This window comes from Pseudophryne corroboree, chromosome 3 (assembly GCF_028390025.1).
Source record: "Pseudophryne corroboree isolate aPseCor3 chromosome 3, aPseCor3.hap2, whole genome shotgun sequence".
NCBI lineage: Eukaryota > Metazoa > Chordata > Amphibia > Anura > Myobatrachidae > Pseudophryne > Pseudophryne corroboree.
The window spans coordinates 706,976,858-706,990,055 of NC_086446.1; the positions used below are offsets into that span (position 1 = coordinate 706,976,858).

At 42.2% G+C, this 13,198-nt stretch overlaps 1 protein-coding gene across 1 annotated transcript in view; it reads right to left on the reverse strand.

Moving 5' to 3' along the window:
• LOC135056657 (alpha-2-macroglobulin-like) overlaps positions 1-13,198 on the reverse strand; it is a 221,455-nt gene that overhangs the window by 7,025 nt on the left and 201,232 nt on the right. Inside the window, exons 32-33 of the mRNA XM_063962103.1 lie at positions 10,673-10,763; positions 2,441-2,509 (exon numbers count right to left, since the gene is read on the reverse strand). Of these exons, the coding sequence (XP_063818173.1) occupies positions 2,441-2,509; positions 10,673-10,763 (160 nt within the window). The remainder of the gene's footprint in view (positions 1-2,440; positions 2,510-10,672; positions 10,764-13,198) is intronic.

Here is a 13,198-nt window from a genome sequence, read left to right on the forward strand (position 1 = left end):
ATCAGCAATGGGCAGAGAAGGTAATTAAATGTGTGCCTCATGTTGGTGTGGCATATGTAGACACAGCAAGTTGAAGGTCGTTACTGGTGGTGTAACTAAACAGTGGAATGCAACAATGTCTGGGTGGAACTACATGGCTATAACGTGTAGACTCGTGTCTTTCTATGGACTGGAGGTTCCTGTGTTTTGGCAGGGCCGTAACTACCTACGGGCCAGCGGTGCCTGGCACACAGCGCAAAAGATGCCGCTAGCTGCAGCTCCCCGCCCCCTCCCAGCTCTCCCTCTTCAGCCGTATCACTGTCAGGTGGTTTCCATAGCCCCGCCCACTCACAGCAGCAGGCAGAAAGGATATGTGTGCTTCTCATGCGCTCTTCCCCCTCCTGCCCGGCGCTTCCAGTCTTACAGTGTCTGGAGAGGGACTTTGTAAGTATAATACTTTTTCTGTCTCTTTGTCTCTCTTTCAGACTCTGCTTGTCTGATGTGTAAAATGGGAGACTGTGTCTGCCTCATGTGTAAAAAGGAGGACTGTGCCTAATGTGTAAAACGGGGGACTGTGCCTGCCTCATGTGTAAAAAGGGGAGCTGTGCCTAATGGGGAAAAAGGGGGACTGTGCCTGCCTCATATGTAAAAAGGGAGACTGTGCCTGCCTAATGTGTAAAAAGGGAGACTGTGCCTGCCTCATGTGTAAAAAGGAGGACTGTGCCTAATGTGTAAAACGGGGGACTGTGCCTGCCTCATGTGTAAAAAGGGGGGCTGTGCCTAATGGGGAAAAAGGGGGACTGTGCCTGCCTCATATGTGAAAAGGGAGACTGTGCCTGCCTAATGTGTAAAAAGGGAGACTGTGCCTGCCTAATGTGTAAAAAGGGAGACTGTGCCTGCCTAATGTGTAAAAAGGGGGACTGTGTCTGCCTCATGTGTAAAAAGGGAGACTGTGCCTGCCTAATGTGTAAAAAGGGAGACTGTGCCTGCCTAATGTGTAAAAAGGGGGACTGTGCCTGCCTCATGTGTAAAAAGGGGGACTGTGCCTAATGTGTAAAAAGGGGACTCTGTCTGCCTAATGTGTAAAAAGGGAGACTGTGCCTTCTTAATGGGGAAAAAGGGAGACTGTGCCTGCCTAATGGGGAAAAAGGGGGCTGCGCCTAATGTGTAAACAGGGGGACTCTCTCTTTCTAATGTGTAAAAAAGGCGACTGTCTTAATGTGTAAACAAGGAATCTCTGTCTGCCTAATGTGTAAAAAGGGGGGCTGTTCCTGCCTAATGTGTGAAAAGGGAGACTGTGCCTGCCTAATGTGTGAAAAGGGGGACTGCGCCATCTTCTAATGTGTAAAAAGGGGGACTGTGTGCCTGCCTAATATGTAAAAAGGGGGACTCTGTCTGTCTAATGTGTAAAAAGGGGGACTTTATCTAATGTGTAAAAAGGGGGACTCTGTCTGCCTAATGTGTAAAAAGGGGGACTCTGTCTGCCTAATGTGTAAAAAGGGGGACTCTGCCTAATGTGTAAAAAGGGGGACTCTGTCTGCCTAATGTGTAAAAAGGGGGACTCTAAAGTGTAAAAAGGGGGACTCTGCCTAATGTGTAAAAAGGGGGACTCTGCCTGCCTAATGTGTAAAAAGGGGGACTTTGCCTGCTGTAATGTGTAAAAAGGGGAATCTACTTGCTGTAATGTGTAAAAGGGATCTCTGCCTGCTGTAATGTGTACAAGGGAGCTCTGAGGCCACACCCCTACCCCATGAAGCAACGCCACTATATGTTTGGCACGCACTGGCCCTATTTTATATATGGGGGGGGGGGGGGGACACCGATGCTGTTTCTTGCACACAGCGCTAAAATGTCTAGTTACAGCACTGTGTTTAGGTTCTTGAGTCACAATGGCACCCTAGCTCAGAGTACCCAGAGGGGTTCCATGGAACATGACCATATATTGGGTATATATAAGAGACACTACCACAAAGAGATAGATTGTATAGAGAATATGGAACCATGTGTAGATTGGTTTCAGTCATCAAGAACATCTGTATTTATTTGGCAAATATGCTACAGTACTCTTCTCCTTGATGTTAATTCCACACAACATACTGTATCTATGAAACTGGTTGGATGGCAGAATGGTTGGCAAATGTATGCACGCGTATGGATCAGATCCAGTGGTAGACTTCATACATTATTATTGTCTATCACCTAACCCATCATATCCCAATTTAGTATATTTCATGGATAAGACATGTTTATGTTTTTGCGAGAAATGGACACATTCTTTCCTCCATAGGATGGAATTATGCTACATAATGAAAGAAAGTGATTTGACCAGAAAATGATTAAGAGGCTACAGGCTACTCTTACAGTATATTTTATGGATTTGCAGTTGATTTGTTTCCATGGAAACCGATTGCTTGATGTGTAAATACAGCCATGTATTTGAATAGATTGATACATTCCTTACCTTGTCCAAGTAAATGGTGACATTACTTGCCGAGATCTCTGTTCTTTTCACTATAGGATTTTCCTCTAACTGTAGGAAATAAAAGTATTACAGCAATAAGTTTCTTGTGATGGAAGTAAAACAACGACGGGGATATTCAAACTGTTTGCAACTTGATTAGGCCATATATATATATATATATATATATATATATATACACACACACACACACACACACACACACACACACACACACTATATATATATATATATATATATATATAAATAAAATCCAAAGGTGAAGTCTACACCCACCTATCCATTTGGGCTGGTGCTGGGGTGTCACCACCAAAAAAGGAATTAAATCCTTCCCAATGCAGGAAAACAGAACCAGGGGTGCACTTACCTGTCTTCATAAAGCAGCTTTTATTCAATCTATCAGGACAGGGCAATAAAAAGCATCAACATTTCGGTCCTACATCTGGACATCTGACAAAGGTCCATATGTAGTACCAAAACATTGATTTATTACCCTGATGGATTGAATAAAAGCTGCATTCTGAAGACTGGTGAGTGCACCCCTGGTTCTGTTTTCCTGCATTGGGAAGGATTTAATTCTTTTTTTGGTGGTGACATATATACACACGTGTGTTTTTACCCGCACTCGGCGTCTTTCAAACAGCAAGGTAATGTGTATTACATGTGAATCATCAAAGTTTCGGGGACCCCCATCCTGAAGAAGGGGACGGGGTCCATGAAACATTGATGAACCACTTGTAATACACGTTACGTTGTTGTTTGAAAGACGCTGAGTGCAGCCTCTTATTTTACCCACTATTTATATACAGGTTGAGTATCCCATATCCAAATATTCCGAAATACGGAATATTCCGAAATACAGAATTTTTTGAGCGAGACTGAGATAAGTGAAACCTTTGTTTTTGATAGCTCAATGTACACAAACTTTGTTTAATACTCAAAGTTATAAAAAATATTGTATTAAATGACCTTCAGGCTGTGTGCATAAGGTACAAAAATATGGAAAACTTGAAACTCCTCGTGGCGCTACTTATATACCATCAAAGTAAAACTTACACGATGTGTACACATTAAGTTCAAGTTGTTCACAACTGCCAATATTTTCACAATGAAGTTGCAGCTGGCTTGATTTAGAGCTATAAAACACAGAATGTACAAGACATAGTGCAAAACTGTTTGATAATGAGAGAATGGGTTAAACTGTGTCAGTCCCACTCACATAGGGATATGAATATAGTCGCATGTAGATATCACAGAACATGTGAAGAGGGCAATCTCTTTGAAATCTTCCTTCTTAATGACTTTGAAAAAAATGATAGTAATGATAGTGCAACACCGTCTTTCATAAAGACAAGTATTTTAATAACAGAATGCACTCACAAAACATCAAATTAAAATGGCATATAATAATGAAGACATCCGTATGGTTAAGGACCGCCAGCCCCTGGTATAGTCACCACAAAGTCCCAGCGTTCACAGAATCTCCACCGGCTCCGGGTAGCGGCTCCTCCCCACAAGTCTCCGTCCTAAAATACCTCTCTGCTTGTGAGTGCATTCTGTTATTAAAATACTTGTCTTTATGAAAGACGGTGTTGCACTATCATTACTATCATTTTTTTCAAAGTCATTAAGAAGGAAGATTTCAAAGAGATTGCCCTCTTCACATGTTCTGTGATATCTACATGCGACTATATTCATATCCCTATGTGAGTGGGACTGACACAGTTTAACCCATTCTCTCATTATCAAACAGTTTTGCACTATGTCTTGTACATTCTGTGTTTTATAGCTCTAAATCAAGCCAGCTGCAACTTCATTGTGAAAATATTGGCAGTTGTGAACAACTTGAACTTAATGTGTACACATCGTGTAAGTTTTACTTTGATGGTATATAAGTAGCGCCACGAGGAGTTTCAAGTTTTCCATATTTTTGTACCACTTTAGAATCACGGTGAAAGGTTCTCTTTTGGGCTCCAAGGCTGCTTCTAGTATTTTAGCGCATTAGGGGGTCTTTCTTTCTTGTTGTGTGCATAAGGTGTAAATGAAACATAAATGAATTGTGTGAATGTACACACACTTTGTTTAATGCACAAAGTTATAAAAAATATTGGCTAACATTACCTTCAGGCTGTGTGTATAAGGTGTATATAAAACATAAATGCATTCTGTGCTTAGATTTAGGTCCCATCACCATAATATCTCATTATGGTATGCAATTATTCCAAAATACGGAAAAATCCGATATCCAAAATTCCTCTGGTCCCAAGCATTTTGGATAAGGGAGACTCAACCTGTATGTATATATATATATATATATATATATATATATATATATGAAAACACAAATTCCCAAGTGCGCTAAAGTGAAACGTAACTACAAAATTCTTCCAGCATTAATTTCATAGGAATGTAGACTGGAGGATGTTTAAGTCCTCCAGTTTACATTCCTACGAAATTAACGCTGGAAGTATTTTGTAGTTACGTTTCACTTTAGCGCATTTGGGAATTTGTGTTTTTCTTGTATGCTTTTGAGGTCTCCCAATAAAGATCTCTCCCATTGTGCAGCTTCCAGGTTGGCGCGAGATAAAGAAACTACTGTGTTTCTCTCTCTCTCTCTCTCTCTATATATATATATATATATATATATATATATATTCAGTATGATATCCCGGTGGATGGGATGCAGGCGGTCAGAATACCGACAGCGGCATCCCGACCATCAGAATCCCAACAGCCACTTGTACAGTACCCTAACCCTCCCCTGCCCCCCACCCTAACCCTTCCCGGTGGTGCCTAACCCTAACCCTCCCGGGTGGTGCCTAACCCTAACCCTCCCTTCCCTGCTGCCTAAACCTAACCCCCCCCCACCCCCCCCGCTTGGTGCCTAACCTAACCTCCCCCTCTAAGTACCTAACCATACCTTTTTTTTTTCTTTTTAAATTGTCTATTCTTTATTGAAAATTTTCAATATGGAAAAAGAAAAAAATAGACTTTAAACAGTAACAATTACATTATGTCATCCACCACTTGGTTATACGACCATACTAGCCCCATACATTAGTGACTAGAACAACCTTTCATTAGCATTCGTATAATAAGAAATATACATACAGCACTTGTCCATTTGACACTGAATAATCGGTGCATGTTACCAAATACCAGTAGACCTATGTGCATATATATACAGACATTCCACTGCGAAGGAATATAGTAAACCAAAAGAGGAGAAAAGAAAAAAGGAAAGATGCTTGAAATAAAAAAAAGGGATATCAGAATCAATATTGATATGTCACAACGTGCCCCATGTGATACAAGTACACACATAATTACGCTGTTGCTGTAGCTCCTGTCCCTCTTCCCAACCCTGAGTCACACCATCTATCCCATTTAACATGGAATTTATGCATAGCATTCCGTTTTTTAAACATATATTTTTCTTGCCTGACTACGTTATCCACCAAAGCCCTCGATTTATATATCACCGGGGAATATTTGAACACCATACTCGCGCTATTATGACCTTGGCTAATGTAGTGAGACAAAGGACATACTGGTAGAGCACTAAGGAATGTGTCTCCTCAAGATCTAAACCAAACATTCTTGTATTAAAACTAGGCAAAGAGGGAGCCGTCTGCAAGACATCTCTCCATACTTCCTCCCAAAAGGAGAGTACTATGGGGCATTCCCACAATAAATGCCAAAATCCAGCATTTTCCAATCGGCATCTAGGCCAGAAGGAATTATCTCGAAGACTGGCCCTTGACATAGACACAGGTGTATGATATACTCTATGTAAAATATAGAAATATACTTGCTGATAACGGACACAAGGAGTAGTATACCTAAGGGATCCTAAAATCTGAATCCAGGGCTCGTTTGATAACGGGCCTATATCAGTTTTCCATTTCAATTTCAGAGGATCATTCCGGTTCGGAAACAAATTATCGTTAATCTGGGCATAGATACTAGAAACATGACCTCTGGAACCCAAACTCACTAATATTGATTTAACGGGTGAGGGTATCAGCACAGGGTCAGTGCGTATAAACTGAGATTGGATCGCACGTCTTAAGGCCCGTACACACTGGCCGATATATGAGCCATTCTCTTGAACGGCCGATATATCGCAGGACCGTCGGCCAGTGTGTACAGCCGATACGTCTATGAAGTCCGTCGTTCACAGACGTATTGCGTCGTCCCCACAGCACAGCCGACGGCCAATATATCTAATGATATATTGGTGCGTCGCTGTGTGTGTACGGCGGTCGGCCGACCGCCCGTACACATGCTGCGGCGGCCGGCGGTGATTGACAGCTGAACTGGGCGGGTGTGTGTACATGCCCTCCCAGTTCATGACGTCAGTCCTCGACGGATCGGGCACTGTGTATGCTCAACACACTGCCCGATCCGTCCATAGATATATCTGCAGATCAATTGATCAATTGATCTGCAGATATATCTATTAGTGTGTACCCACCTTTAGTTGTACATAACGAAAAAATGCATTATTAGGAAAACTAAACTCACTGTAGCTGATGAAATGATTTAAACGTTCCTGCACTTTATAATTGACCTAAAGTATTAACGCCCTTCAACAACCATACATTGTCTGTAGAAATTTTAAGCAGTTTGGAATATGAAGTATTGTGCCACAGGGGGGAATCCGCATCATAACCAGACCACTCAAAAAAGTATGAGCATATCGCCAAATTAATAGAGCTTGCTGAAGCAAAGGAGGCAGACCAGAGACAGACATTCCAGAAAGTAGAAAAAGTAAAGGAGAGAAGAAGGGCCCCACCTGCTCACCCAGAGAGCCCACCAAAGTCAAATCAGCAGTGTCCTTTACCCAATTAACTAAATGCGCCAGTTGAGCCGCAATATAATAGACCCTAAGATTGGGAAGACCAAGTCCTCCAGATGTTTTGGATTTGTATTAAGTTTTAATAGAGATTCTTGCCAGCCTATTTCCCCATACGAATGATGATAAATATACAGTACTCTCAATAGTAGAGAATACTGTTTTGGGAATATATACTGGAGAGTGCTGCAGAACGTATAAAAATTGATACGGCCTAAGACAGATAGTGGCAGTTTTTTTCACACATGACATTTCATCTAAAAACCCGCTGTTATGGGAGCAATATTTGGAGACACAAAGGGGGTCATTAACGAGCTAGCAGTTTTTAGCAGCCGTGCAAACGCTATGCCGCCACCCACTGGGAGTGTATTTTAGCTTAGCAGAAGTGCAAACATTTTTATCGCAGAGCGGCTGCAAAAATTTTTTGTGTCATTTCAGAGTAGCTCAAAACCTACTCAGCGCTTGCGAACACTTCAGACTATTCAGTTCCGGATTTGACATCACACACCCGCCCAGCGTTCGCCCAGCCATGCCTGTGTTTTCCCTGGCACGCCTGTGTTTCTCCAAACACTCCCTGAAAACGGTCAGTTGCCACCCAGAAACGGCCACTTCGTGTCAATCAGAATTGAAGTAAATGACTAAATTTAATCTGAGTGCTATAATTTTAGCCAATACTTTGATATCCGTGGTCAAAAGTGAAATAGGCCGATATGACTCCGGCAGAGTGGGGTCCTTTCCCGTCTTAACTAACACAACAATAATTGCTTCACACATAGAAGGAGAATTTGGTCCTTGCTCATATAAGGAGTTAAACATATCTAACAAATAAGGAACAAAAAAGTCCTTAAATTTTCTGTACACTTCCACGGGAATTCCATTGCATCCAGGACCTTTAGAGGCTGGAAACAAGGAAATTGCTGCCGCAACCTCCTCCAATGTAAATGGAGCATCGAGAATATATACAGCTTCTTGAGGCAAATGTGGCAATGCAATTTGGTCCAAATAATTCTGAAGTTGCTCGTTCATATATGCAACCTGGGAAGTGTACAGACAAGAGTAGTAACTATGAAACACCTCTGAAATCTCCTCCCAGAATAACACAACTGTCCTTGGGAATTTTGCATGCTCTGGACTATATTAGCAGTAGACTCTTCCCTTGCCAGATAAGCTAAGTAACTGCCTCCTACTTCAGCCTGGAAATATTGCTCATGTTTAGAAAATAGCAACCTATGTCTGGATTTTTCAAAAGGTTTTTCTGTCCACTCACTCTGCACATCCAGCTACAGTCCCCTATCAATACATGAATGAGAGAGGAGATACTGAGCCTCCAATTGCTGACATAATCTTTCAAGACGAGATTCCTCCTTCCTATTAAACAATTTAATATCAGAAATACGTTTAATGAAGGCACCCCTAATATAGGCCTTAAAAGCGTCATGTCTAATTAAAAGGTCTGGATGCGAAGAGTTATCAGACTAAAACCTCTTCCAATCAGCAATTAAGTCTGAGCGAGTAGACATTAAGGTCAACCAGAAAGAATTAAGTTTCCAATATCTTGTTCCCTTGGCCTGGAGCGTTTGTAACGTAAGAAGCATAGGAGAGTGATCTGAAATTCCTCTAGACAAATAGGCAACCTCCACTATATCCGAAAACAATTCTGGCAAAATTAAAACCAAATCTATCCATGACATAGTATGTAAAGAAGTGGAATAACATGAATATTGAGCAACAGAGGGATTATGATATCTCTATTTAATGGAGTTGGAGAGGGAGTATGAGAAACAGACATAACAGTACCCACATAACCATACATTTCCCATCCCTACACCCTATCCCCCCTTCTAATGCCTAAACTTAACCCCCTCCCCCCTTCCCGCAGCAGGACACAAGGGATTCCGGCTGTTGGTACTTTGACGCCGGGATCCTGAGCTCCATCTGTATTTTGATGCTGGTACAATATCCCCGGTCAGGATTCTGTCATTGGTATTTCGACCGCCGGGACCCCGTCCGACGGCATTGTAACTACATTCCATAAACTATATATATATATATATATCTTCATAATAACCTTCTTGTACAATTAAAATTGGATCATAACTCTATCAGAAATACTAATAGCTTGGTATTAAATTTATGTTGAGTGATGTTAGTTATAATAAGGATAAGTCTACAATTTAGCAGTACAATTGATAGGGTATAGATTTAGTACTTTTTAAAGCACTATATATATTTAAAACCAATTTAATGACAGCACTGGGTTAAAGTTAAATACAAATGTATGGAAGCTCTGTATGGAGGGCAAACAATTGTCCACATACATATAGTGGTTGGGGCTAACTTTTGCACTGGTATCAATGAATTATAAAATTCAAAAACCTGTAGTATACTCGATATACTGTATAAATCAATGTTGATTAGATATTTGGATAATGTAGGGTACTCATTCCGATAAAAGGTCCAAGTAATAAAAAAATAAACAAAGAACAACAGGTTTTCCTATTGCATGGAGTGCTTCCTTTTTTGCTGGGGCACTAACAGAACAGAAATTGTAGGTGGTTGTCATTATGACAGTGGGACCAATGGCGTCACTATGGTTGGTGTCATCCAGTGCAAATCAGGACTCTTAGCATGTACACGTGAAAAGGGGGCATGGCTTCACGGAGAAGAGGGCATGACTTCATGAAATGCCCCATCTTCAACACTCAGAGATGCTACACTGACCCCAGAAAATCTCCCCGCGCTGAGACCTTGGCAGGGGTGTTTTAACAGAGGATGGAGCTCGTGTGCATCCTCTGGGTGGACCCCCTCCTCTGTACATCACAGTAGTCACTGGCATTGTGCCGGAGTCTACTGGGCATGCGCAGGTCACTGGAAACATGGTGCCCACCATGTTCCGGAGACCAAATTGGCTACTGCGCATGCGTGGTGGCCATTTTGGCTGTGATTTTTGCCGTGACTGCAGCACCCAATGATGTACTCTGGAAAGGTAATTATTAAAATGGGTGCAGTGTGCACGGCGTGGGCCCCTCCTGGACCAAGGGGCCCGTGTACACTGCACCCATTAAAGAAATGCCTATGGACTTTGGATGGTGTCACCCAGTGCAGACTGCACTCCCCTAGTTACACCAACGAGTACATATTTCTCTGTTACAGAGTCTCCAGTCCAGACTGTCATAGCCTAGTGCTATAAGTTTCTTTTTGGGGAGACTGCACTGCATTTTTGCCCCCACCCGCTTGTATTTTGCAGTTACCAGCCTAGGCTAGTGGTGGTAGTACTTTGGAGAGGGGGCTTTTTTGCAATAAAATGCCAGTCATAATCAAGCTATATAAATAGTTGATTGAATTATGTTTCCTACCTTTTTAATACTCTTTTTATCAGGAACAAATCCTGACAGAAACTCCACCACAACCATTGCCATGTTAGTCTCAGGTCGCTTTCCAGTGTATCTACAACAGAATGGAAGATAAAAATGAGTGAGCACTAGGTTCAGGAGCATAATGTACCAAACATGGTCAATCATCAATAGTGGACATTAAGAAAGGAACACAGATTAGACGTAATTTCCTGCTTGGACTATTGTAACCGCCTTCTCTCTGGTTTTCCTCAGTTGCACCTCTCTTCACTTAAATAATCCTGCTGCTCATCTCATTTTACTAACCTGGGGCATGGTGTCTCAAAGCCGTGTCCCGGCTATCTCAGCTATCCAGCTATAGCCGGGACACGGCTATCTCAGCTATCCAGCTATAGCTGGGACACTGCTCTACTGTGCACCTGTGGTCAACCATCAAGCTGTGCCCCAGCTGTCTCAGCTATCCAGCTCTGCTGTACACCTGTGGTCAAGCATCAAGCCATGTCCCGGCTGCCTCATCTATCTAGCTGTCCTGCTTTGCTGTGCACCAGTGCTCAAGTATCAAGCCTGTCCCGGCTATCTCAGCTATTCAGCTACCCAGCTATACTGCAAATCTGTGTTCAAGCATTAAGCCGTGTTCCGGCTATCTAGCTTTTCAGCCACATACCTGTGGTCAAGAAATCTTTTAAGACTATTATTTGTGATTCTTCTATCATATCCTGTAAGTTACAGTAAACCTCCTTGCTTTACTCCAAGGCTTCTGCATCCATTTCCTGGTACAAACCCTAGTTCGGGTCCAACAGATTCTCAAAGTCTGACACTCAGACTCCAGTTAAATGTAACCCTTACATACAAAGCCTTAAACCACTCCTCCCCTACCTTCATCTCTCACCACATCTATGTCCATACTCCTTCCTGCCCATGAAGCTCTTCCATCATCTTTTCTCCAACCTGGCTCTTCTCTTCATGCTTACCTCCAAGATTTTGCTCAAAATACCCCCATACTAAGAAACACACTACTTCAGCCAGTAAAACTAGTTATTATTAAAGCATACCAGCCCTCTTGATAACTCGTCATTGTTCTCCTCTACCACTCCATAATGTATCCTTCCCAGTTTACTTTGCAACTGTTTACCCTTCCCTTTAGTACATAAGCCTTTTACAGGCAAGGCCCTCTACCCTCATGTTCCCTCTTTGCACTATCCATGACACCAATTTTTCCAGTTCCTTTTGTGTTTATCTGCTGTACTGAAAAGACTGAAAATGCACGTTGTTTAGGTAATACTATAAGAAAACACACAGAAGAAAGAGGTGGTTGTGAGCACGCAGTTTGAGCTACAGTATCTGGCCATTCAACGTAAGGGAAGGAAACATATTATACACTTAATAATTATGAGGCTAATTTTTAATCTAATGGAAGGATGAATAAGTCTGATGGCACATAAGCGGTCAGGTTGTCGGGTATGGCATAGATTGGGTATCTATTGGTTTGGGTTATGGACTTGCTGTTTGATGGACATATAGAGTTCTAGAGAAGGGTTTCCTTATTATATGTGAGGGTTTAAGTTTTTTACTTAGTCTATTAGTTTACATAAACTAGCTGCGGGATCTTCCTTTTTGCAGATTAAAGTTCCTGCTCTCTGCCAGGCTAAGTAGATAATTTACTTGTTTCTTATTTGCCCATTTTTTCTTTTTGTTTTCCTCCTGTAGCTCACTTCTTCTTCCTTTGATTGTAACGTTGTTTTCCATCTTTCCATGCTCTGTCTTCTGTTTCCACTTTTCTCTTTTTTCTTTCCCCCTTTTAAAAATTTCCTGCACCTCCCTTTTTAGTTTACGCTCCCTGTCCTATTATGACTCTGCCAAAAGGGTTTGTGCCTCTTCCCTGGCACCTCACTAACCACTCATGCCCCCCACTCTTCTTTGGGCATCTCTCATTTAAAGCTGTGTCAGGGGTTGCAGCCTGCTCCAACTAAAGATCCCATAGCCAGAGATTTGTCAGAGGTCCCTGCTCCCTGCAATCAGTTTTGGGCCTTCAGAAATGCTCTCCATTTCTCTATTTCATAATAGTTGGTGCATGAACCCACAGCACTGAACATACTTCAAGTTGGATTCAATGGAGCAATACTAGTCCCCAACCAAACAGGCTCTCTGAGCATTCTTTTGGCAACCCTGTCCTGCACTTCCGACTTCCAGCACTGGCTCCTATTGCTTAATAATGGCCATTAAACTCATTATGCAGAGGTGGGCTGTGGCAAACAAACTAGCCACATCTGTGGAGCAGGTTTCTGACAGCACCCTCCTGCCGCTGCCCCCTCTCCTGGACCTTTACAGTTTTTGATCCTTCCAATGCATTTTGTAGCCAGAGCTTTTTCCCACTGGACCCCTCTGCTAGCCACCATTGAGGATTGCTGAGGTTTCTAGCACATATGATACTAGTGAGCATCAGCTTTTTTTAGGGCATGAGTTTGGGCTCACTTTCTGGTGCAAGCAACAAAGGAACCAAACCACCAAATTAGCCAAACAGACTTATGC